This window comes from Balaenoptera acutorostrata, chromosome 15, assembly GCF_949987535.1.
Source record: "Balaenoptera acutorostrata chromosome 15, mBalAcu1.1, whole genome shotgun sequence".
Taxonomy (NCBI): domain Eukaryota; kingdom Metazoa; phylum Chordata; class Mammalia; order Artiodactyla; family Balaenopteridae; genus Balaenoptera; species Balaenoptera acutorostrata.
The window spans coordinates 58536409-58556841 of record NC_080078.1 but is presented as its reverse complement, the minus strand read 5'-3'; the positions used below and the strand labels follow the sequence as shown (position 1 = coordinate 58556841).

General features: G+C 50.7%; 2 protein-coding genes across 8 annotated transcripts in view; one reads left to right on the top strand and one right to left on the bottom strand.

The window, feature by feature from the left end:
* The window catches only part of SMOX (spermine oxidase), a 68423-nt gene extending 59414 nt beyond the window's left edge, over window positions 1–9009 (top strand). For 2 of the 7 annotated variants that reach the window (XR_009005320.1, XR_009005314.1), the window contains exon 9: window positions 7755–9008. The gene's annotated coding sequence lies outside the window, so the exon portion shown is untranslated. Of the gene's footprint in view, window positions 1–7686 lie in introns of all 7 variants that reach the window. The other 5 variants (XR_009005318.1, XR_009005319.1, XR_009005321.1 and 2 more) reach the window with 4 other exon arrangements.
* ADRA1D (adrenoceptor alpha 1D) lies at window positions 381–19994 on the bottom strand. Its single transcript, XM_028162267.2, has 2 exons — window positions 18811–19994; window positions 381–1611 (listed from the first exon to the last, which is right to left on the bottom strand). The coding sequence occupies exons 1-2, from the start codon at window positions 19928–19930 to the stop codon at window positions 1022–1024; spliced, it is 1710 nt and encodes a 569-aa protein (XP_028018068.2). The 5' UTR covers window positions 19931–19994; the 3' UTR covers window positions 381–1021.
* Between the last annotated feature and the right edge of the window lie 439 nt (window positions 19995–20433).

Below are 20433 nucleotides of genomic sequence, written 5' to 3'. Positions count from 1 at the left end.
TCTGGTGAGACTGAAAAAGCGAAACTTTGTGCTTATAATTACTGTTTGTTCCCAAGACCAATCATGTGAGTTTTAAAAGCCAACAAAATGCCCGAATCTTTTGGTTATGCTGAAAGTCCCAAAGGACAGCAGCCATCAGTTAAAGAGACAGGTTGAAACTAGAAAGGTGAACACAGACCCAATTTATCCTCTTGTGGGCCTTTAGTACTTGAAGGATTTTAGAAAAACAAAAAGTAGTTCTTTATGGGTTGTAAGCTGAAGATGAACAGTTTGCACAGTTTGGACAAAATAGAAGTACTCTGACCAATAAATATGTCTAAAAATGACAAAGTTCTCCCCATTTGATGGTTCCAGAGCCCAGCAAGAAGTGATGGGCACAGGCACAAGGAGCTATATACAGTGTAAACAGTAAGGCCCTTGGGGAGACAAAGTGAGGGGCAGGGCGGAGCCTCAGTAGGGCAAAGTGGGCCCACAGGTTAATACAACAGGCTTGTAGGACAGTCATCCAATCTGCCACCAAAGCTTGTGGGTGGCAATGGTAGGCCACTGGATTCCTTCAGTCTACAGTAAGGATAAATTGTGTCCATTGAGAAGCTTTGGCCCCACTGACTTTTTCCGGAGGGGAGGCATTGGGGGCAGCCAGGCAGGGCCTCTGTGCCCTTTCCTCCCCAAGAGGAGGGACAGGGCTGCCTGGCCATACTTGGGGCCATCTACCCAGGGTTCAAGTCATGGATGGGGCAGTGTTTCTCAAACAGGGATTGGAAGCAAATGGCCCCAAGGAGCCCTCAGCCTCTCCCTTGAAAGGAGGAGCTGGGGGCATCTGTGTCCAGGAGGGGGAGCCCATAACTTTCCACCCTTCAAGGGCTTCACCCACACCTCAGTTCCTCAAGGATTCTGGAGAGCAGTCTCCCTGATCAGTTTCTGGGTCCTTGATTCTCACCAGCCTCTTGAACAAAGCCAGCCTCCATCTCCACACCCTTCTCCCATCCCCAGCACACTCCTCGGCCTAACTCAGGGGTCCTTAAATATCAGTCTCCCGGAGATGGCTAGAGTTTGCCAGTTCATAGGCCTGGCAGGTGGTGCCCTCAGCTGCATCACTGGGGACGCCTAAGGACACAGCTTCCACCTCCAAGTGCAGGGCGCACGCAGCCTCTCTGGCGTGCTTCTTTTGCGACAGGCTGCAGACCTTGGCATGCAGCTGGGTGGTGGGTCTCTGGAACGGCACGAGAAGCCTCCACTTGCGAAAGGCGCAGGGCGGCTTTCGACGGCCGACGACCGGAGCCTGCGCCTTGGGTGTGCCTGGGGAACCGGGGGCTGAGGGCGCGGTGAGGGCCAGCAGGGCCCCGGAGGGTGCGGCGCCTGGGCCAGGACTGTAGTCAGGGCGCGGGCCGCCATTCGAGGCTTGCCAGTGGTGACCGTAGATGCTCCAGAGGGGGCGGTGGTGCTGGCGACTACGATGGCATTGGCAGCGCAGGAGGCGGAGGAAGGCCCGCTTGAACTCCCGGCTGGAGCAAGGGTAGATGAGCGGGTTCACGCAACTGTTGAAGTAGCCCAGCCAGAAGATAACCTTGAAGACGCCCTCTGAGGGCTTCAGCTGTGGGAAAAGGGAGCCTGTGGGAAGCAGAGACCCAGGCTGGTTAGATGCTCAGGGAGAGGGAGTCCCAGGCAGCTCCTGGTGCAAAGGGGCCACCCTCTCCGCACTACTCCCCCTCCCCCCCACCCCTTTCAGGGGCCCTGGCCATTCATCAACCAGTGGCTCTCAAGATATCTCTCCTCAATGAGTCCCTGATATAATTTGAGGGTGTCCATGAACTTGAATGAGGAAAAATAGTCATCTTCAGTTTTACTCACGTTTACCTGAAATTGAGCATTTCCAGCGAGTGTAAGCAACAAACCTGAGTAGAATTAGACAAAACGATATGAAATCACTGTTTTGTAGCTCAAAACTGGTGCAATATTGGCAGTTTACCCCCTAATATTAGCAGTTGCTACAGATATTTTGGAATATTGTCTACGCTCCTCACTATTTGGAAGTGTCAGTCACTAGATCACACCACTAGATCTTGTTATTTAAAGACTTCACATGGAAACACATTGGAGACTAAATCACAGATTTCAGTTAAATGAAGTCGATTTCATCTGCAATCCTTTGTATTTTATTTTTTGCATTTGAAAGAGTAACTCTGAGAAAGGCTCCATACACTTTGCCAGATGCCCAAGTAGTCCCTAGTATAAAAAGGGTAAGAACTCCTGAATTAAATGTTGACCAAGGCTTGCCCTGAGCCAGGCACTGTGCTGGGCTCTCATCAAACACCTGAGGCCCTGCTCTCCCGGTAGCAATGTGGATCACATATCATGGGAATGCAGGTGGGATGATGGTGGTGCTCAGTATATTGGGGTGGGGGGCTTCCAGGGTCTCAGGATGGACAGGAGCCAGACAGGATGAGGAAGGGCAGAGGGTATCAGGAGTGGAAGGGACAGGTGGGCAAGAGGATAACAAGTTTGGGGCATGGGAATGTCCTGTAGGATATGCTCAGAAAACTTCATTTGAGACAAATGGTGAAGGGCCTTAAATGCTGGGAAGTTTGGCTTTTATTTTGTGGGTAGTTAGGAGCCATGGATATTTTTGAGCAGGCAAGAGATAGTACCTAGAATTAAGCCTCAATAAACACAATGCCCATGAGCTGTCGGAATGCAGGATAGTGGGGCTGTCCCAGTGGAAGTGGGAAGTGGTCAGGAAGGCTTCTGGGATGGCTTTGAAAGGGAGCAGAGTGCCAGGCAGGAGGAGGTGGGGGCACTGGGGTCTGTGCTGTGCCAGGAAGACCCTCCTCCCTGCATACCTTTCCCCTGTCTTCCCCACCATAGACCTCAAGGAGTCATGTCTCCAAAGGCACCTAACAAAATGCAAAGACATCATCCAGGAAGCAGAGGCCACTTTGTCACCCTCACTATCCTCAACATCAGCAGGGGTTGGGGGTAGGCGGCAGGAGCATCCCATGCCAGGCAAAAGCTTCAGGTGTCTGCCAGGCTGAGCAGACCAGGGGTAGTGGTCCTTGACAAATCATGGGACCTGCTTTCTTTTCTCCTTGCCCTCAAAGAAATAAGAGCAGTGCCCCCTACTGAGGGAGCAGAGGCACCATGCCCCCCTCTTTGACCTGGGGACCCTTGCATATCACCCACCTCCCACCCAGTGGGATCCCTGATGCAAAGAGACACTGTGGAGGAAGAGGAGTGTCAGGCAGTATTGCGTGGCACAGCATTTTCAAACCCTGGTCTCGCAGCCTTGAGCAAGTTATTTGGCCATCTAAGTCTCACTCTTCTTTTCTGTGAGATATACACAACAATTTCTCTGGAAGGGATTTTGTGACGCTTCATAAATTTCAGGGCACAAGACTTCGCAGGTTTGTAGTAAATACTGGAGTCTGTTCACTCCCCCTTTCCCTACTTCTGTGGCTTTTGAGAGAGGAGACCTCAGCCCTGGGAAGGGACCCCCTTCCCAGCTCTGGAGAGTGGCCAGAAACAGTAGCCGAGACCTGGTGGGTTTGGGGGAGGCTGGGGCATAAATCAGAATGTGTTAAGGAGATAATTTCCCTTGGGAGAAGAATTGGGCAGTTGTCCCTGGAATGTGGGGGCCACCAGCATTGACCTTAGCCTCCAGAAAGACAGCCTCTGAACAGCATCCCTCAACGGCTGCAAAATAAGACAGAGTGCTGAAAATAACTTTCTGACTCAGGCTAGAATTCTTTTATATTTAGCCCAGGATGACAAATCAGGGGACTATGCTTTAAGCAGTAAGCCAAAAGCCAGCCAAAGGGCTTTGTTATTGGTGTGGTTTTGATTTGGATTGGTGGGCAACATGGCATATAGTAGTGTGGCCTGGACCTTGTTTTAAGCATTAAAATTCTAATTCATGCTCAACCAACCTATGCAGAAGCCTGCTGCCAGCTGGGAATTCCTTACACACAAAGGAGCTGGGATACAAACTCAGCCTTTCAGCCCCAAGTTTTTCCTACTGTGTCCTGCTGAGGGTTCTGTCTTACTTTGGGCTCTCCCAGAAGCAGACCTGAGACAAGGATTCAAATGCAAGTTGTTAATTTGGAAGGTAAATGAAACACCAGTAGTGAAGTGTGATAAAAAGAGGGAAGAGAAGGAAGCCAATGAAAGGAGAGTTAACAAGTTAGTCACTGCTGTGGGCAACTGAGGTGCAATCTCACTGGGAGCTCTGGGGGACTGGAGAATAGGACCAGTAAGGTGAGGGAGGTGGGGTATCTATACTCCCATTACCATAAGCCAGTGTTTGGGTTGCTCCCTCAGGGTGTTAATTTTCCATACTTCCTGCTTGCTGTGTGGGTGGACAGTGACGATTTTGTTGTTCAGAGAAAGCTGCAGGCGAAGATATGGAGGCAGCTACTGGGGCAGAAAGTGACCCATGTTCAGGGGGGATGGGTGGGGCACTGACAGCAGCCGCCACAATTTTGTTTCATTGCTGTCTGCCCTCTGTGCACAGACATCTTGCCTGGAAAATACAGACGTCTGTGCCTTGGGCTCCAGCTTTCACAGACAGGAGCTCCTAAGAGACTTTTACTCTGTTCCTTTCACATATGGCAGTCCTGAGCCTCACACCTACTTCTGCCCAGAGTGCTGCAGTCTACCCCCTACGCCTCCTTGCACCCTGCCTCACTCTTTGCTGCCTGCCTGCCCCAACGTTCTCTCTTCTGCCCACAGCCTCTTTCAAGGATCTCTGGGTTGGGGGAGGGGGGCTTGTGGGCACTTCCCTCCCCTTTGACATGGATGAGGTGGGTAACTGTCCTGAGACTCCCGAGGGTGCTCACTGGCATTATCCCTGCAGCACTGCCCTGCTGTCAGGGCATCAGTGGACAAGCCCCTTCTCAGCCACTCCCAACTTTCTCCTCCTCCAGCCACTCTGAGTTATGGCCTCTTAGGTCGACCACTTGGTTTCACCTCTCTTGCCTTCTCAGTCCTCTCCAGCTGCCCAGCACAAGCCTCTGCCAGCCCCGGAAGCCCAGCTACAGGAAAGCCTCAATGGGTACATGGGGGCTCTGAGGCAAGGCCTCTGTCTCTCAGTACCTGGCACTCCCCTTCTCTGTCCTGAGCTGGCTCCCTCTCCTACTCCCCACATTGTCCACAGCCGTTCTTGAAGGCATAAAGCACAGCTGTGCTAACTCATCTTGGCAGTTGTCACTGGAAACAGGTGCTCATGGGACCCTCCTCTCTCTGCCTCCCGCCATCCAGGCGCCCAGCACCACCCCCTTGTTCTCCTTTCTCTTGCAATTCCCGCTTCTCTTCCGTCTTCATGTGCATCAGCTAAGTTGCCACACTGACTGCTCACTGCCCTCTGGCCACAGCGGGCTCCCCAGTCTTGTCTCTGTGCTTTTGCACAGGATCATCCTGGACTGCCCTTCCTCCTTCCTCCACCTGGTAGTGCTGGCTCCAGTGGCATCTCCTCCTGGGAGCCTTCGTCACACCACCCCCTCCCGACCCAGCAGAGTTAGTTGTATTCCCCCCTCCTCTAGCACATCTATTCACTTCTCAATGCCAAGAACACTGTGGGTAACTACCGGTTTCCCATCTATCTGATCCTTAAATGGAGAGCTCCGCACACCATCCTTGGCACATCATAGGTGCTCCACACATTCTGACCCCCCTCTTTCTGTCACACTCTGCATCCCATCCATTACCAGCTCCTGTTGGTCCTGAATCCCCCACTTTGCTCCATCCCCTGTTACCACCCTGGTCCCAGCTACTATCATCATCTACCTACAGTGCCTTCCAAGTGGGCTCTCTGTTCCTGCCCCTGTGCCCCCCATAGTACCCTGTTCTCCACATAGTAGCTGGGGGGGGGGTTGTCCTTTTAAAACGTAAGGCTGAGCAGTTCATTTTTTCACTTAAACCTATATTCCACTGCTGACTGCAGCTTTCTGTCCTCTCTCTCTTTCTCATCTGAACTTTGACCTGCCAGCCCCTTGGATTTCTCCTATCATCTCTGCTTAGCTGAGACTTCTCCTCATTTGCACCCCAGCCATTCTTTCCTCAGTCCTTCCATGCGCATGTCCTTCTGGATTTGGGTTGTATTTATCCAGCCAGATCCTAACTCTGGAGAGATTCACCCACACTCTGAACACGCTTAGGGTCTCCAACCTCAGCTCTGTGTCCTGGCTTCAAGCAATCTTGCCACCCATCCTCAGCCCACTCCCCCTGCCACCGATTCCTGCACCAGCTCCTTTGAGCCTTTACTCCTCTCCACAGGCCCTGCAGTCTGCCCCTTCTCCTTCTCCAAAGCAGTTGATCTCACTTCCTGTTTCACAGAGTAAACAAGACAAAGAAGTTGGGCACTCACTCAAACCTTCTTCACCTGTCTTCCTCCTTGGTAAGAAAGGAGTCTCTCCTCCCACCCAAGGTTCATGTCCCTACTTGTGTTGTAGAGCTCTCGACCCATCAGTCACTTGTGAGCTTGCCTCTGTCACAGCTGCACCCTCTTTGCTGGTTCTCTGGCTATGACTTCATTCTCTCCACCCTTTCTATCCACACGTGCCGTCTCCTCTTCCCCACCTGCTTTTCACTCCACTGCTTTGCCCCACTGCCCCACTCCACCCCAGCCCTCCCACATGCAGATACAGCTCTTATCCATCCTGGACACTTCTCATCTCACCCGGGGCTTCTGGGGCACCATTCTCTTGGATTTTCTACTCCTTGTCAATTGCCTTTGCTCCTTCTTCCTCATGTCCCCACTGCTACGTGTAGGAGTGCCCTTATAAGAAGAGTCTTGTAATCTCTTCTCTTTGCATTCTCCTGGCAATTTCAGCCAGGCTCACTGACTTTTGGCTGGTAATGCCCACAGTTCTATCTCCAGCTCAGTTTGCTCTCCCAAATTCTAGACTCATAGATCCCAGACTCAATTCTTCCCAGACATTTCCACTTGGATGTCTACTGGCATCTCACACTTATCCTGCCCTCATAAAGCTTACATGTCATAGGGCAAGACCAGAAATACATATGATAAACAAGGAAAATGCAAACGTATCAGATAATAAAACATGCTAATAAAAAACAAAGTAGGGAAGGAAGATACCTAGTGTGTATTTATGTATGTGTGTGTGTGTGGCTGGGGGTGGTGGTATAAATTTTGGGTAAAGTGGCCAGAGAAGGCCTGCTGAGAATGTGACGTTTGAGTAAAGAGAGGAATGAGGCATGTGGACATTTTGGGGAAAAGCATTCCAGGTAGAGGAAACAGCAAGTGCAAAGGGCCTGAGGTGGCCCTGGTATGTTTGCAGAACAATGACAAGGCTAATGTGGATAGAATGGAGTGATTGAGTGCACAGCAGAAGGGGATGAGGTTGAAACTCAACCACTACCCTCCTCCCTGCGCCCTCCTACCCTGTCTGAGACAAAATCACCTCTCCCCTTGAGTAATTCAGCAGCCTCCCGACTGTCTCTTGCGTGTACCCTTGCAGCCTGAAATCTACCCTCAACCTGGCAGCTAGAACGATCCTTTAAAAATATTGGGTTGGCCAAAAGTTTAGTTCAGTGTTTTCCGTAAGATGGCTCGAGTAGCGCTTAGTTGTCTTTAACTTCATTAACAACAATTTTGTTAGATTGTATTGTGACAGCTGTCATATCAGCATGCATTTAAAAAAAACTTATCAAAATTGGTGAATTTTTGTGTAGCTATTTTAATATTGAAGATGGAAGAAAAAAAGCATCATTTACAGTGTATTATGCTTTATTATTTCAAGAAAGGTAAAAATGCAACTGAAATGCAAAAAAAGATTTGTGCAGTGTATGGAAAAGGTACTGTGACTGATCGAACGTGTCAAAAGTGGTTTGTGAAGTTTCATGCTGGAGATTTCTTGCTGGACGATGCTCCATGGTCAGGTAGACCAGTTGAAGCTGACAGGGATCAAATTGAGACATTAACTGAGAACCATCAACATTATACCACGCGGGAGATAGCTGACATACTCAAAATATCCAAATCAAGTGTTGAAAATCATTTGCACAAGCTTGGTTATGTGAATCACTTTGATGTTTGGGTTCCACAGAAATTAAGCGAAAAAACCTTCTTGACTGTATTTCCACATGCGATTCTCTACTTAAACATAACGAAAAGTTTCCGTTTTTAAAACAAATTGTGACGGGCGATGAAAAGTGGATACTGTACGATAATGTGGAAAGGATGAGATGGTGGGGCAAGCGAAATGAACCACCACCAACCACACCAAAGGCCGGTCTTCATCCAAAGATGATGTTGTGTATATGGTGGAATTGGAAGGGAGTCCTCTCTTATGAGCTCCTTCTGGAAAACGAAGCGATTAATTCCAACAAGTACTGCTCCCAATTAGACCAACTGAAAGCAGCACTCAACAAAAACCGTCTGGAATTAGTCAACAGAAAATGCATAATCTTCCATCAGGATAACACAAGACCGCACGTTTCTTTGATGACCAGGCAAAAACTGTTACAGCTTGGGTGGGAAGTTCTGATCCATCGACTGTATTCACCAGACATTGCACCTTTGGATTTCCATTTTTTTCAGTCTTTACAAAATTCTCTTAATGGAAAAAATGTCAATTCCCTGGAAGACTGTAAAAGGAACAGTTCTTTGCTCAAAAAGCTAAAAAGTTTTGGGAAGATGGAATTATGAAGTTGTCTGAAAAATTTCAGAAGGTAGTGGAACAAAACAGTGAATATGTTGTTCAATAAAGTTCTGGCTGAAAATAAAGAATGTGTCTTTTATTTTTACTTTAAAACCGAAGGAACTTTTTGGCCAACCCAATAGAACTAGATCATGTCACTCCTCAAGCTCAAAACCCTCTAAGGGCTGCCATTCCCCCTCACAGCTTGACATGTGGTCCCCTGACCCCCTGACATCCTCTCCTACTCCCCCCCACTCTGTTCCAGCCACACTACCCTCCTTTTGCTTCTTGGACATGCCAGGCACACTCCCACCTTGGGCCTTTGCATTTGCTTTTCCCCAGAATCTTCTTCCTCCAGAAATCCACATGGCTCCCTGACCTCCCATCTAAAATTGCAGTGTGCCTGGAAACAACCCAAGGGCCCACCAACAGATGACTGGTTTAAGACGATGTGATATATATAAACAATGGAATATTACTCAGCCATAAAAAGAATGAAATATTGCCACTTGCAGCAACATGGATGGACCTAGAGATTGTCATACTAAATGAAGTAAGTCAGAGAAAGACAAATATTATATGATATGACTTACATGTGGAATCTAAAAAATAATACAAATGAATCTATATACAAAACAGAAACAGACTCACAGACATAGAAAACAAACTTATAGTTACCAAAGGGGAGAGGGAGGGAGGGAGGGACAAATTAGGTGTGTGAGATTAACAGACACAAACTACTATACATAAAATAGATAAGCAACAATAATTTACTGTATAGCACATGGGACTGTATTCAGTATCTCATAATAATCTATAAAGGAAAATAATCTAAAAAAAAACTGAATCACTTTGCTGTACAACTGAAAACAACACGATATTATAAATCAACTACAATAAAAAAAAATTGCAGTGTCCCTCACCCCATACTCCCTATCTCCCTCAACTTGCTCTATCTGTGGCCCTTATCACCTTCTCTTGTACTATTTGAGTTATTCTTCATTTTGTCTATCACCTTTCTCCCTGCAGTAGGAGTCCATGGGGCAGGAATAGTGTCTGTTTTGCTTGGTGCTGCACTCCCATTGCCCAGAAGACCTCATGAACACATTGAACATAGTAGGTGCTCAACACTTGCTGAGTTTGCTGAATGAGTCCCTCTTTTCTACCCTATATGTCACCATGTCTGGTACATTCAATTTTCTCTCTAGTGGGGTCCCTCCCTTCACCTCATTCCTGAAGCCTTTGCTGACTCTGGCATCTCATTTTGTTTACATGGCTGTGACAGCCCCCAGTAGTCCCTTGTCTCCTCTACTCTGCACACAGCTGCTGGAGACTTATTGTAAAAAAAAAAATGGTTTCTCTCCTTTCCCCTCTGAAAACCGTTGGTGGCTTCTAATGGCTCTGAGGAATAAACCCAAATTTTCTTGTGTTGCATTCAAGTCTTTTTAGAATCCTAAGCTGTCTTCAGCTTACCTCCCTCCCAAATTGGCCACACGAAGCAACAAGCATGTCTTCCCACAGAGGCTGGGCTCCTTCTGCCTTCCTGCGTGGCTCTAACTGCTCCCATGGTGCTTTCTGCTTCCTCCCACCCATCCCTCCAGCCTAGGTCAGGTGTCCTCCCCCACCAAGCCTGGGTTAGGTGCCCTTTTATGCACGCCTGCATATTAACAAATAAAATTTATTACTGCTCTATCTACTCTCCTAGACTCTAGGTTTCTTGAGGGCAGGGATGGGATTAATTATTCTTTTCATCCCAGCCTCTAACACACGTGCCTGCTCCAGAGCAGGGGTCGTAAAGTATCTGTTGAGTGAGTGGATAAATGCTGTTTGGGTAGATGTAGGTAGCCTCTAAAGTGATGAGGAAGGAAATGGGAGCTCACGCTTGCTTTCTGAGTGTTCAGTACCTACCAAGCTCCATGCTGGGCCCTGTATGTAGCACTTCTCATTTAATTCTCATGGCATTAGCATCCCACTTTGTAGCGGTTCTAGTTATCTCCGGAGGGCAAGTGGCAGCATCAGGATTTGAACCTGCATCAGTCTAGCCCTAAAGTGCTTGTTCTTTCCATGACATCATGCAAAGATAGAAAAAAAACTTCCCCTGGTCTTCCAGGGGTCCTGGGGTCAGGATCCACAAAGACTCACTTAATACCTTCCAGCAGCTGCTCCACAAGCAGCATGCCCATCCCTACCTCTGGACTTTCATACATTTGGCCTGGTCTGGAGGATGGCCCTCTTCCTTTCTCCATAGCAGGTATCTCCAGTTCTTCAGACTTGGGCATAGAACCACCTCTCCAGGAGCAGTTCTGTGATTAATTCCACTCCTGGGGTCTGCGGAGGTAAGAGTGGTTTCTGGAGTGTGTGTGCCTTGAGCACTTCTGATTCTGCCTCCACCAAGTGGCATTCATTGGCCTTCTCTATGGCCTTTAGGGTGGCCTGTGGGGGCTGCCATATTGAATTCGGCTCCTGTGCACGCATGCCCATCCAGAACACTCAGAAAGGCTGGGCTGTTGCCTGCTCACTGCATCTCAGGAAACAGACCCCAGCCTCCTGGGAGGAGCCCCAGAAAGCCACTTGGCCATCTCCTTCCCCTTCAGATCTTTGCTCAAAAGTCACCTTTAAGTTTTGAAGTTGTTGCTATTAGTGCCCCACCCAGGTGCCCCTGGTCCCCAGCTGCTGTGAGTGTTGGCTGCTAATGGCTTATAGTTGGCTGCTAATGGAGAATTGCCCTTGACCAATGAGAGCTGCTTCAACTGGGAGATGACACCTTCCCACCAAGGTGGCAGCCCACAGCCAGTGATAGACTGAGCGGGGATGGAAAAGGCCAGACTCCTTATCTCGAGGTGGCACCATTCTCTGCTGTCGTTCTTGTTCCAGGGATCAGGCTGAGGCCAGACTTTGAGACCACATCCTGGGTTTAGCTCTTTTCTGACTTATCCTGCTTCCCTCCCTCCCAGGTACCTCCTGAGAGCTTCCCTCAGTCCATCACTTGCATAAGAACTCCTGTCTCAGGCTCTATGTACAGGGACGTGACCCAGGACACTCTTTGCATGGATGTATCTTCAAGCTCTCTTGATTGGTCCTAAACCTATAATCCAGGGATTAGCTCTTGGTCACTGTTTCAACTCTTCCACCCACTGCTGAGAAAGGCAGGGCATGAATCTACATGTTCATGTCCATTCCTCTCCACTCAACAGGCAGGCTGGAGAATGGGAGTGAACACATTGACCTACCTATGAGGAGAGGTGGTCAGGATGTAGGTAGGAGATGACGGCAAACACAACTCTTGCCTGCTTCTCTCTGCTCCTCGGCCTTTTCTTGCATGTATCCATCAAGCTTGCTCCCACCTGCCTTCCCCTATTCCCTGTTTTGGGGTGCCTCTGTCAGGAGTCTAACCTAATGTCCAGGGATGCTGAACATCCACTAGTCAGAAGAGGCAGGGCCTCTCCTGTGTCAGCAGGTTACCGCACTCTTTGGCATGTTGGCTGGGCTAGCCTGGCCTGCACACTGTTGGGGAAACTAAGGCAGGCTGAGATTGGCGGCGGAGGTCTGCAGCCTTATCACAGGCCAGTCCCCTCTCCTAAGTAAGAGCAATGTCCAGGCCCAGGAGATGCTGCTGAGATGCTGGTTAAGGCTGGAACTGGCCAATCTGGCCAAGCCTCGCTGAGGAGTGACAGTGCTGAAGCCAAGGGGGGACTGTGTGATTAACAGCATTCTTTTGGCATCACCAGAAGGGAACTTGTTCTTGGTAGAATGTCAGAATTCACAGCCAGTCTTGTTCATAGCTTGCAGCCAACCATGGACTATTAGGCTTCACTCCAGCCTTTCCCCTTTCCCACCTCCTCCCTCACCAGTGACTTTTCTATCCACAAGCAGCCATTTTCTCTAGCCAGAAAGAAATAGAGGGATTAAAAATACCATGTACCATATTCAGGTCTTTCCCTGCCAACAGGGCTAGCAGAGATGGAATTCCCAGTCCTAGACTCCCTTTCTCTCTCCTAGTTCTTTCAGCTGCTCACTCAGTGCTTCTGACTCTAGAACTCAATTGCGCCTTCCCCAAGAGAGGCTGGGAAGCAGCGGACCTCTTTGCAATATTTTAAAGGGTCGGCCTCCCTCATAAGGCACACTTGAGCTGAGACCTGAAGACCCTCTGAGGGAGTGAGTCATGCATCTACCTGAAGAAAGAGAATTCCAGACAGAGGAGAGGGCATGTGCAAAGGCCCTGAGGCAGCAGGGTACCGTACAAGTTCAAGGACAACCAAGTTAGGACTGCTGGAACAGAGAAGGGGAGGAAGAGATGGTAAGAGATAAGGCCATTTTGAAGCAGAGACAATCATGGAAGGCTGTCAGGAAGAGGTGACCTGAATAGGGTCCAGGTCTCAGATGGATTATAAAGACATGGAGTTGAGGCTATTGTGGGGTAGCTGTGCCAAGCCAAATCTCTTGAATTCCTTGCATTGCCAATCTTCCATGGTGAGAGGTAACTGGTGGGTCCTCTGGCTTGAGATAGACAAGGAATAGATCAGAAGTCCCTCTGTGCCCCGTGTTTGCCTCAGGATCCTTGAGCTCTGTGGGGCTGGCCTAGAACTACTGGTCTGGCCCTGGACATCCTTCTGCAGCTGTGCGGATTGGCAGGGAGGGGCAGTTCCTAGAGCCACAGAGGCTGCCTGGTGGGGCCCAAGGCAGGGAGATGAGTCACAGACCTGTTCAGTGTCCTACACTGGACCCCACCCATTCCCCTTCAGCTCTTCTCCCTCCCCTTCTCCCCTCTCTCTCTCTCCACCTTCCCTCTCTCCCTCTCTTTTCCACTCTTGTTGTCACTTCTTAACTCATTCCCTGATCTGTGGCCTTGGAGTGGTCACACCCCAAGCTCTGCGTGCCCAAGGCTGAAGTCCCTGCCAAATGGCCCTTGTGCTCGACTGAACATGACCCTGATCTGAGCATGAACCTTTCAGTTCTCAGACCACACTGACAAATGGCTCATGAGTTGGAGCAGATCAGTGCTTTTGCCAGAGGAGAGAAGTTCCCAGACAGTGGTCACTCAGTCCAGGAGTCCCAGCACTGAGTTGCTGGGACATTGACCACTAGGTCCCAATGCTGGTTCTCAGGGGCCCAGGCCAATGTTCTGCTGGGTCACCATCTGCAAAGGAGGGCAGGCAAATACTCTAGCATTCAATGAGAACTTTTTGGTGGGCATATAGCTCATGAAGCAGGATGGGGCAGGGTTCAGGTGGGGTCAGAGGTGGGCTCAGGAACTCAGAGACTTTCCCATGAGGAGTAGGCTCAAGGGCTCTGGCGGTCTGGGAGGACCAAGCCACGCAGGAAGTGGTCATGTCCTATGGCAATGCTCAGGGCCCTCATGGCCAGGATCTGGGGCAGAAGTGAGCCTGGAACTGAGCCTGGGGGGAGGTAAGCAGGTGCTGAGGCATTTGGTGAGATTTAAAGCTTAAAGCATGGCTGCCAACTGACCCTTAACCCTGGCTTCAGTTTGACCTCTGATCTCTGACCCAGGCAAGAAGTAACAGGACTCTAGGGCCAAGGGCACCCATTGGCCAACCCCAAAACAGTGATGTCTATAATGTGTGACAGATTTAAAAATCACTTTTAACATGGTACTAAAAATCCTATTGGTCCCCTTTGGAAAGATTGCTAGGAAATTGACTCTTCTTTTGATAAAGGAGAGAGCATCGAGCGGCTCTCCTGATTTTCCTGTATGGACTCTATTTCAAGTGACCAAATAGCTAGTGGTGAATTCTTTTTAGAATTTTAGTCTACAAATGCAGAAGGAATGATAGAATTTGGATATCACCACTTTCAGTCCCAGTGATATAATGGGTCCAGGCCATGGTCAGTGGCTGCTAAAACTAGCAGGTGAAAGGCTGATGGAACATTTTATAATGAATGAATCAGGCTGACTGCATCTGAACCCCTGATCAATCTTAGCATCACAAAAGAAAAGAAATCTTGTCCCAAACACTGAACTTGAATCTGATCAAGCCAGTTTATAGGAAGTACAGGGAACAGGGGACACATTAAATGGCACTAATAGAGATGTAAACTCCAAAATGTGGGCAACTCCTTGGGGACAAACAATCTGGTTTCTTCACCAAATAAGCTGAAAGGGAAAAGGTGGGGGTAGGGGAATCTTATTAATCAAAGAAACTGAGGAGACAAATCAAGTGCATGCAATGTATGTACTTTCTTTTGGACCCTGATTCAAACAAATAAACAAAAATTTTGTGAGGAAATCAGCAACATTTGAACACTAAGATATTTGGTACTATTAAACAACTATTTTTATGTGTTATAATGGATTTTGGTTATTTTTTAAAAGTTCTTCTAGAAATATACATTGAAGAATTTACAGATGAACTGATATGGTGTCTGGGATTTTCTTCAAAATAATAAGCAGTGGTGGAAAGTGGGCGGGGGGTTGAAATGAATGAAGATCAGCCTTGGGTTGATACTTGTTGAAGCTGCGGCCATCATACCGTTCTGTCTACTTATGTGTTTGAAACTATCCATGATTTTTAAAAACAGAAAATAAAACCCCTAGCTCATTGCTTGTTCATAATAATCACTCAATAAATGTTAGCTGTTATGTTTAAAAACTTTTTAAGGTCATATAAAAGGGGGGTCACCCCCAATGCATTGCGAGTAAAGGGGGTCTCTGCTTACACAGAGGCTGTTATACTAAGTGAAATAAGCTAGTCACAGAAGGACTGCATGACTCCACTTCCATGAGGTATCTAAAATAGTCAGATTCAAAGAAAGAGTGGAATGGTGGGTGCCAGGGGCTGAAGGGAGGGGGAAATGGGGAGTTGCTAATCAATAGGCATAAAGTTTTAGTTAAGCAAGATGAATAAATTCTACAGATCTGCTGTACAACCTTGTGCCTAGAGTTAACAATACTGCATGCTTAAAAATTTGTTAAAAGGGTAGATCTCTTGTTGTGTTCTTACCACAGGAATAATAATAATAATAAAGATAGAGGGCTGTGCTTTGTCAACCAGATCCTCGGCATGGAAGGATGTGAAAAGGTTCTGCCACTTCTTCCTTCTATACACACACTGACCAAGCATCTACTATGTGCCAGGTGCCACGAAGGCACAGATAGGAGATGTAATGCCAGCCTCTTCTTCAGGCTTTTGGGCCAGGGAACAGTAATGCCATTCCTGAGAACTTGCTGCAGTGCACCCCCTGCCTCTCTCCCTGAGTCTGTGGACCCTGCACCACCTCAGGGAGCCTGTGGAGATGGGTCCTTCGGCACTTGGCCAGCACTCTGAGACGCAAATGCTGAATCTACCCTCCACACCTGGCTGCCAAAGTGTGCTTTCCAGCCTGGACACCAATTCCTCAGATGGCAGCCTCCTCCTGCCTCCTCCCTCCTTCTCTCCCTCTCTCTCTCTCATTAAGGCATAAGATACTGACAGTCAAGTTTATAAAGTGTGTACATTTTAAGAGTACAGACTGATGACTTTACATATATATTCACCAATGTAGTCACTGCCTAGATCGAGTCACAGACAGGGAAATGGAGGTGTGGGGGATGACCGCTAGTCCCTCTCTGAGCCCCTCAGGATTTTAGGTGCCCTGTGCTTGTGTCCCATTCTTTCCTGCCCAGCAACTTGGGCCCCAATGACCCCACAGGTGAGCATACCTTGTCTGTATCTCTCTCTGCTGCAGCTCTGGCTTGACTAAAACATTTCAGGTGATAGATGGCTGTTCACGGCCCCCTGTGCCAGTGTACCCCTGGGACCCTGGGCCCACTTCCTAAAGCTTTCGATATCCTCTGGGCTATTGGGGCTGCTCACTGGCCATGTCACTGCTGTGGCTGAGGCTCCTGCTTCCACTTGGCTTTGTGTGTGGAGATGTGGGTGAAGGGCACCCTGGGTCTGCTCAACAACCCCAGGTTGTGGCCCTACTTGGCACCTTCATTTCCATGGCCTGTGGCCCTTGCTGGCACACAGTGCTTTTTCTCAATCCTCCCACGTTTGCTGCTCCTCACACCTGGTGTGGGAACCAGGGCCTGCAAGGAGGGAGGTACCACCTTCTCCTGTCTGCCCCCTTCTCTGCCTCCTTCTGGGTTCTTTCAAAGTGGGTACTCCCCAGGGCTCCTTCCCCAGCCCGTCTCTTCTCTTTGTCCATCCATCCTCTTTCTGGGAGACTGTTCCCCACACTCCTGCTTCTGCAACCATATCCATCCTTGGTCCCCTTATCTAAGTTCCCAACATCCTCTTCCCCCAAGCACATACTGGCACCTCCTACCAAAATATGCCAGCCCCTTGGATTCCACATTCACCCCCAAAAGTTGCTGCTCAGAATGTTCCCTGTTCCTCCAAAGATGCCTCCCTCCTCCCAGGCCTGTCTCCAGAGCTCCTGGGGGGGGGTTGCTCCTGGCCCCCCTTCTTCCTGCACAACCCTCAGGCCACTCCTGCTTGTACCACAGGCTCTGTCCTCCTGTCCTCTCTGCTGTCCTGCCCTCCAAGCCACATCATGGCAGATCAGAATATTCTGTTTCCCTGCTTGGCCTCTGTCCTGCTTGCTCATTATTGCCAGATTCCACTAAATTCAGCTCCATTGTGGCCCTGGGCTTTGTTCTAGAACTTGGTGAGGTGCCATGGGAAGCTGGGCACAGTGCAGACCGGCAGGAAGGGAGAGGCAAGGATAGCCCCAGGGTTCCCATACGAGGTGTGAGGAGCAGCAGAGATGAGGGGTTGAGGAAGAGCAGTGTCTGCCAGCAAGGGCAGAGGCCATGGAGATTTAGGGATGACTTTTTGGAAGAGGGAGACGTGATCTCGACCTCAAAAAACAGTAGCCTTTTGCAGTGTTGATTGTAACAGTGAAAAATTAGAAAAACTGAACACAGCAGGAGACTGCGTCAACACACCATGGCATACTCTCAAACAGAATACTATACTGTTGCTAAAATAACCAGAACGGATAAATCTCAACGACAAAACATTGGGTGAAAAGGGCAAACTGAAGATGTATGTGCACAGCTGGTGCAATTTATATAAGTCCAAAGGACACACAAAACAATACTATTTATTATTATGGATTCAGGTGTTTGTAGTAAGAGTATAAACATGTGTGTGGGAGTGATAAACACCAGATTTACCTCTGTGGAGAGAGGGAGAAAATGAGGAAGGGACAGGAGGGAACTTAGTTGTTCTGTTTATCTGAAAAGAGAGAGAGGAAGTGATCTGAGGCAAATATGGCGAAATGTTATCATCTGTTCAATGCGGGTGATTACAGGTACATGGGAGGTCCTGGCTTGGGCTGGCTGGTTGCACCTGTGGGTGAAGTGACTCAGGGCAAATGCAACCCCATAGATGCTGTTCCCTTTCTTCTCCCTGTGCTGACTGAGCCCCAAGGCTTCCAGGAGGGGCCTCAAGGCGTGGGAGGAAGGTCCTGAGAACAGCTGCCCACCTCCCAGGACTAGAGGAAAGCCTGTGAAAGAAATAGCAAAGTTCTCCAGAAGTGCTAGGACTCTGTAATTTAAGAAACTGCAATGAACAATATTAACTTTCCATTTGATAAGATGCCCTTTTCCTTTCTTTCTCACCCCCACACAGACCCCCCCCCCCCACAAGAGGAGATTTAAGAAATGAGAGCCCATGGCATTCACAGATACCAGCTGGGGAGGGCCTCCCAGGGGGGCCCAGCTTCCAAACTGAGAGAAAGCAGGTGGCTTCTGGTGTCTGCTGATGTTCACGTAGACTGGCCAGGGATTGCTGCCCATGAATGAATGTAGGCCCTGGTGGTGGAGGGAGGGAGATATGTAGACAAGCACATACACTGCTCGCCACATACTAAGGGAGCAGATGCCCACACAGATTTCCACTGACCTTTTATATTTAGTGGAGTTGGGAGTGTAAAACAAGCCCAGGGCTTGTAATGGCAGTGAAGAAGGGGGAAGGCCAGAAAAGTTAGAAGCTCATAAAACAAATCCTGCAAGCATGAAGAGCCTATTTGTCTCCCACAAAGCAGCACACGCACGTGTCAAAGAGACCAGGCAGGTTACTAAGTAAACCTTCCATGCTCAGGTGGACAGTCACCCTCCATTGGGAAGGGCCATCCAAGTCTGGGTGCCAGGAAGGGATGGTCACAGGCTCAGGGAGGAAGAGAAGGGGCTGGTGGGAGAGGGGTCACTCACCCAGTGGCAGGACGAAGAAAAAGGGGAACCAGCAGAGCACGAAGACGCCCACGACGATGGCCAGCGTCTTGGCTGCCTTCTTCTCACGGGAGAACTTGAGCAGACGCACCGACAGTGAGCTGCGGAAGGTGTGGCCCTTGGCGCTGCGCATCCCACCGTGGGCTCCGTCTGAGCCAGTGCTTGCGCCGCGACAGTGGATGCGCAGCACCACCTCTGAGGCCTTGCCCCGCTCGCGCTTGACTCCCGCCTCCAGGCTGCGCGTGGTGCTTCGCGCTACCACATACACGCGGCAGTACATGACCACAATGATGGCCATAGGCAGGTAGAAAGAGCACAGGGAGGAGAAAACAGCGTATCCCGCCTCCTCCGTGATGCCACAGAAGCGCTCGTCAGGGGGCACCGGCTCCTTCCAGCCCAGCAGCGGCCCCACAGACACCACGAGGGCTACAGCCCAGAGCAGCGCCAGGATGGCGGCCGCCTTGCGCTCGGTCATGATGGCTGGGTACTTGAGCGAGTGGCGCACGCCCACATACCGGTCCACCGAGATTGTGCAGAGGCTGAGGATGGAGGCCGTGCAGCACAGCACATCCACGGCGGCCCACACGTCGCAGAAGGCCCGGCCGAAGGCCCAGAAGCCCAGAACCTCCATGGTGGCCGAGAAGGGGAGCACCGTGGCGCTCAGCAGCAGGTCGGCCACGGCCAGGTTCACAATGAAATAGTTTGTGACCGTCTGCAGGTGGCGGTTGCAGGCCACGGAGAGAATGACCATCAGGTTGCCCGCCACGGCCATGAGGATGAAGGCGGCCAGGAAGACGCCCACGCCCACGCCCTGCGCACTCACCACCAGCCCCCCGACGGCCGCCGTGCCGTTCACCTCGCCGCCGGCGCCGGTGCCCCCGGGCTCCCCAGTGGAGCTCCGGTTGTCCTCGCCGCTGCCCGCGCCCACCACGCCGCCGCCGCTGCCACCGCCTGCGGTCACCCGCACGCCGTCCACCGCCCGGCCCTCCGAGGCAGCCGCGCCGCCCGCGCCACCCCCGCCACCGCCCGCGCTGGAGCTCCCGGCGCTGCTGTCGGAGCAGGGTCCCTCGAAACTGACGTTCAGGAGATAGCGGAAAGCCATCTCAACGCGCGGCCGTCGGGGGCCGGGCCTGGGGGCAGGACGAGCGACTGGTAGGGCTGGGGGCTCCGGCACCAGCCCCGCGCGCTGGTCCTGCCTCAGTTCCTGTGACGTGGAGCACTGCTGCCCGCGAGCGGAGCGGGCGGCCGCGGAGTGGGACCGAAGAGCCGGGGCTGGCGACGCGCGCCGCTCTCGCAGCGTGCCCAGGCGAGCGGGCAAATCGGCGGCTCAGGGCCGGGTGGTGCGGGCGGCGACCACTGAGGCGCTAGCTACTGGGCGCGGGGCCGGGACGGAGGAAGGGCAGCGCCGGGGATGAGGAGGGGGGCGCCGGCACCGAGGGACCCGGCGCCACACTTGCCGGAAGAAGGGGATCTGCGCTCTGGGCGAGCTGGCGTTCCGGGGTCCCAAGGGGCGGTGGCGCTGGCTCGCGCTCCGACCCCGTGAAAGCCACCTCCGCCGCGCCGCGGGTGCTCACGCCCGCCCTCTCCCCTCGCGGTCCGCTCCCT

Excerpts from the sequence above, each read along its gene's own strand:
- ADRA1D (XM_028162267.2), bottom strand. The coding sequence starts at position 19,930 with ATGGCTTTCCGCTATCTCCTGAACGTCAGTTTCGAGGGACCCTGCTCC. Across the intron at positions 1,612-18,810 it reads TTTCTTCGTCCTGCCACTGG|GCTCCCTTTTCCCACAGCTG; the intron begins GTGAGTGACCCC and ends TGCTTCCCACAG.